The 5,042-nt window shown below is 40.2% G+C and overlaps 1 protein-coding gene across 1 annotated transcript in view; it reads left to right on the forward strand.

Annotated features, from left to right (window-relative positions):
- The first annotated feature begins 854 nt into the window (after positions 1-854).
- Positions 855-5,042, forward strand: part of LOC122076159 — a 13,952-nt gene continuing 9,764 nt past the window's right edge. The window contains exons 1-3 of the mRNA XM_042641470.1: positions 855-2,150; positions 3,921-4,492; positions 4,598-4,817. Coding sequence (XP_042497404.1) covers positions 966-2,150; positions 3,921-4,492; positions 4,598-4,817 — 1,977 coding nt within the window. The 5' untranslated portion in view covers positions 855-965. The remainder of the gene's footprint in view (positions 2,151-3,920; positions 4,493-4,597; positions 4,818-5,042) is intronic.

Consider the following 5,042-nt stretch of genomic DNA (forward strand, 5'->3'; position numbering starts at 1 on the left):
TTTTTTTTTTTTAATATGTGTCAAATCAAAATTGAATTTTTAAGCATGGATATGGATAAATCAAATTTGTCAAAATGATGACTAGAAGATGATGATAAAGACAATAACGCCACTAAATTTTGGCTCCGTCAATTGCATGCCTTATTTTAGGTTAGTAAGCCTTGTGTGCTTGTGCTCGTATTCTTCTTTAAATTTGTTTTTGAAAACTTCTCATAAAAAAAAAAAGGCATTTCACTCTTCATATCATGGCACAACTATGTAATTTTGATGGAAAAAAAAAATTATAACTCACAATTGAATAACGATATTTTTACTCTAAAAAGCTGAGCTCATTTAACCCACCCCAAAAAAAAATCTCATGAGTTTTGAGGACATGTTAACAAGCCAGGGTTTAAATGAATGGAATAATAAATTCATAATTCAGGTCAGTTCCGGTTGATTCCGGTTTGAATCCGTCTCGATCAATCATGAATCGGCCAAAAACGTGCCTTAAGCTTAGAGATCCAGTATAGATCAATTAATCTGAATCACTGGAATTAGGATCGGCTTGATTCCAATTCGAATTGGTCATTCCGTCTGGTCCGATCCCAATTATTAACACGCCATAACAAACTGATAAAAAGGAATTCAAGGGTTGGATAAGATCATAAGAGTCGGTTGGCATTTGTTTTCAGAACTGAACCAGGCAACGATCAGCCAGAACTGGGCATCAAAGTGTAGTGGCTTTACAATTTGAAAAAATGGGCCTAGACCTGTGCATGATATAGATCCCATGATTTGGTCTGGACTCTGGAGCTGGTGGGGCCATGGGCCACTAAGGTCCATTATCTAATAAGGCAGCGATTAAAATTAGTCCTTTTTCAGGGAGTTTGCGTTTGGGTTTCTGGTTAAAAGAGAAGAAAAAGAGACTCAGACAACCTCCGAGTCTCCTGTGTCCCTCCCGAGTCCCTACCGACCCGGCAAAAATGATGCCGCCGGAGCTTCAACCTCGCTTCCACCGCCCCTTCATCTCCAGCTCCGTCAGTGCTCCCACCTTTTCCACCTTCAATGGCGGCTATTCATCGGAACGAAGCCCTAACCTCAAGAACCCTCGCTTCACCCCTTCTTCCTTCCTCCACAACCCTAGAATCGCCGTCGCACTCGTACCCTGTGCTGCTTTCCTCCTCGACCTCGGAGGTACCCCCGTCGTCGCTACTCTTACCCTGGGTCTCATGATCGCTTACATCCTTGATTCGCTCAGTTTCAAGTCTGGTTCATTCTTCGGTGTTTGGTTCTCTCTTATTGCTGCCCAGATCTCTTTCTTCTTCACCTCCTCTCTTTTCACATCCTTCGGTTCTGTTCCTCTCTCTATTTTCGCTGCCTTCCTCTGTGCCCTCACCAACTTCTTGATTGGAACCTGGGCGTCCCTGCAATTCAAATGGATTCAGATCGAGAATCCCTCCATCGTTCTCGCTCTCGAGCGCCTTTTGTTTGCTTGTGTCCCCATCCTTGCTTCGTCCCTGTTTACCTGGGCGACTGTATCGGCTGTTGGTATGAACAACGCTGCTTATTATTTCATGATCTTCTCTTGTGTTTTCTACTGGCTATTCTCTATCCCGCGCTCCTCATCTTTCAAATCGAAGCAAGATTCTGGTTACCATGGTGGGGAGGTTCCTGAGGAAACCCTCATCCTAGGTCCCCTCGAGAGCTGTATCCATACTTTGAATCTTCTATTCCTTCCCCTGCTCTTTCACATTGCATCTCACCGCGCTGTGGTATTCTCTTCAGCTGCTTCTGTCTGTGATCTGTTTCTTCTTTTCTTTATTCCCTTCCTATTCCAACTTTACGCCTCCACCAGGGGCGCTCTTTGGTGGGTCTCGAAGAATGCACACCATCTCCACAGTATCCGCGTCGCTAACGGTGCTGTTGCATTGATCGTTGTCGTAGTCTCTTTGGAGATTAGAGTTGTTTTCCATTCGTTTGGTCGATATATTCAGTTGCCTCCGCCTCTGAGTTATCTTCTGGTGACTATTACAATGCTTGGAGGAGCATCTGCAGCTGGTGCTTATGCCCTTGGTATGATTGGCGATGCTTTCAGCTCAGGAATGTTTACATCTTTGTCTATCTTGGTTAGTGCGGCTGGAGCGATTGTCGTGGGCTTCCCTTTATTGGTATGCGCTTGAGAATGTTTAGAACTTGTTTTAGCGCATATATGTATTTGGCTGTCTTGCATCCGTCCATGGCCTAGCTCTGAAAACTTTTGGCCTATGCCTCATCCGCATTATAATATTATTATAGTGGTTTTCATATTCGCTAGCTTGATCGCCATGCCCATTCTCATGTAAATGCTTATTGTTTATTAGTCTCCCATGTTTGATTTGCAGCTTGAGTTGCTTTTTTACTATTGACAGTATCCAATTATGTTCTACGATTGTTGTACTTGTATCTCTCGGCTATTTATAAGATCCATTGTTTGCATAGCAATAGAAAGTGAAATCTATTGTCCATCTAATCCAATTGGTAATTGCTGAAAGGGGAAACCTATAGAGCATCTCTTATTTGAAAGTTTCATGTCAGACATGCTTTTATGCAAAAGCTAGGCCATCAGTGGCATGCCTCGAATAGGGTCATCCATCTGTGCTCAGTCATCGGATCTGATGACCATTTTCTTGAACTCTGAATAGTTTCTTAGATGTTCAGTTTAGATTTGAATCACTTACCCAATGCTTCTTCTTTGCTGAAAAGGCTTGCGGGTATAAAACTGGTGATTGCAGGTCATACTATATAAATGAAGTTGTTGCATAATCCAGTAAAGTATTGTCAGAATTTATTTCTCTATATACATGGTAGTAAACTATCTACATTGCCTGTTGGAGTTGTCAACTGATTTTGTGGGGTTTGCCATTGCTGTTGCTATGTCCTATAAGGAAGGCTTCTCGTTCTTTTACCTTTAGTACATTTTTTTTTAGTTATAAGAAAGCCGAAAATACATTGTAGCTTTGTCTCTGTCTTTTTTTTTTTCTCTCCCTGTTAAGAAGGTTATTAGTTTGGCATTCCTTGGAGGGGGTAATTGAATTTTGGTGCAACATCCACTTGCCCCCGTCCCTGAGTTGGTTCATTTTTATTGTCTAGACAAGCAGCTCTAATTTACTGCATTCAACTATAATTTTTTATTTTATTTCCACTGTATTCTCCTTGAGGGGAAGTGGGGTTGGATGTGATCATTCTGATTATAAACCCTAAACCTTGTTTAATGGAAATTTATTTTTTATTTTAAAAAAGTCTGATATCAGTTGAACTCTCATACATAAAATGAAAGATTTATGTTTGGGATTTCCACAATTGATTGTTGAGCTTCTTGGGTTGGTACTTCCAATGAAAGAGAGAGAAGGGATGATGGTTTAGGGATCTTGAATCGTGTATAAATGTGTATTTCCATTGAATTGTTGTGAGCCTGGACTTCCACCTGATAAAACAACCTTCACAATGTGAATGTTTGTGTATAAGATATGGGCTTTACTGATAAGATATGCAGTGCCAAATATTTGAGGAAAGAATATTTACTCAATGGGCTTCATGAAATAAGGGAATGCAATGGCTTCAATGGAAGAAAACATGTTTTCCTGAGAAATAATTGTTCACTCGTGGTGTCCTCTTCCATTTTTATTTTTGTCCATTGACTACATGGAAAACCTTGTGGTACTTTTATGGTACTCTCTTGGTATGCTTTGATGAAATTCCTCCCACTATGATGTCTAACTTATGATTTTGAAGGTAAACTTTAGCTGGTCTGTCTTATTGTTCTCCTGTATTGTGATTTACTTGGATTGTTCTTTATTTAAATTGGCAATTCTGCCTTGATTAACAGAAATAAGTTTATCTACATGTGCATCAACTGGTTATGGCAATACTAAAGTTTCTTGTCATCTTTATTTTTGCAGTTTCTTCCCCTTCCTTTGGTCTCAGGCTTTTATTTGGCTCGTTTTTTCACGAAGAAAAGCTTAACTTCATACTTTACATTTGCCTTGCTTGCGAGCTTGATGGTTGCATGGTTTGTTATGCATAACTATTGGAATCTCAACATTTGGTTGGCTGGCATGTCTCTGAAATTCTTCTGTAAGCTGATAGTTGCTAGTGTAATCCTGGCAATGGCTGTTCCTGGTTTCTCCCTTCTTCCGCCAAAATTTCGATTCCTGACCGAGGTTGGTCTGATCACCCATGCGCTGCTTCTTTGCTTCATTGAGAATCGTTTGTATAATTATTCCAGCTTTTACTATTTTGGGTTGGATGAAGAGGTGATGTACCCAAGTTACATGGTTATCTTGACAACTTGTTTGGGCCTAGCTTTGGTGAGGAGACTGGTTGTAGATAATCGCATCGGTCCTAAGGCAGTTTGGATCTTGACTTGTCTGTATTGTTCAAAGCTGGCTATGCTTTTTATCACGTCAAAGTCTGTTCTATGGGCATCGGCTGTTCTGCTATTGGCCATTTCACCTCCATTACTTCTTTACAAGTATTGACTTGTGCTTTTTTGCTTCTTATTTATTCAGTTCTGTTTGTATGCTGCTCTAATTCAATTTTTAAATCTATGTAATCTTGCCCTTACTTGGACTTGCAGGGACAAATCAAAAGTAGGTTCAAAAATGAAAACTTGGCAAGGTTATGCTCATGCTAGTGTTGTGGCTTTTGCTGCCTGGTTTTGTCGTGAAGCAATTTTTGATGCTTTTCAGTGGTGGAATGGAAGACCTCCATCTGATGGCCTATTTTTGGGTTTTTGTATTGTATTGACGGGATTGGCTTGCATCCCCATAGTTGCTCTTCACTTTTCTCATGTTCAGGTACCACTTTTCACTGTCATTGCCTTGCTTTTATCATATGTTGCTAAATTTCTTTTTTCTTCTTTTAATGATTCATGTCTTTACCTTGCTTCATTCATAGCTTGACCCTATTAATTGAATTTAATGGAACAGAACACTTTTTGAACCTTACCTAAGCGAACATTATTCCTTCTAATTTTCCACATTTCTTGCCCTCCTCTCCCCCCACCCCCAACTCAAAAAAAA

The sequence above is a fragment of the Macadamia integrifolia genome, chromosome 4 (assembly GCF_013358625.1).
Source record: "Macadamia integrifolia cultivar HAES 741 chromosome 4, SCU_Mint_v3, whole genome shotgun sequence".
NCBI classification, from domain to species: Eukaryota; Viridiplantae; Streptophyta; class Magnoliopsida; order Proteales; family Proteaceae; genus Macadamia; species Macadamia integrifolia.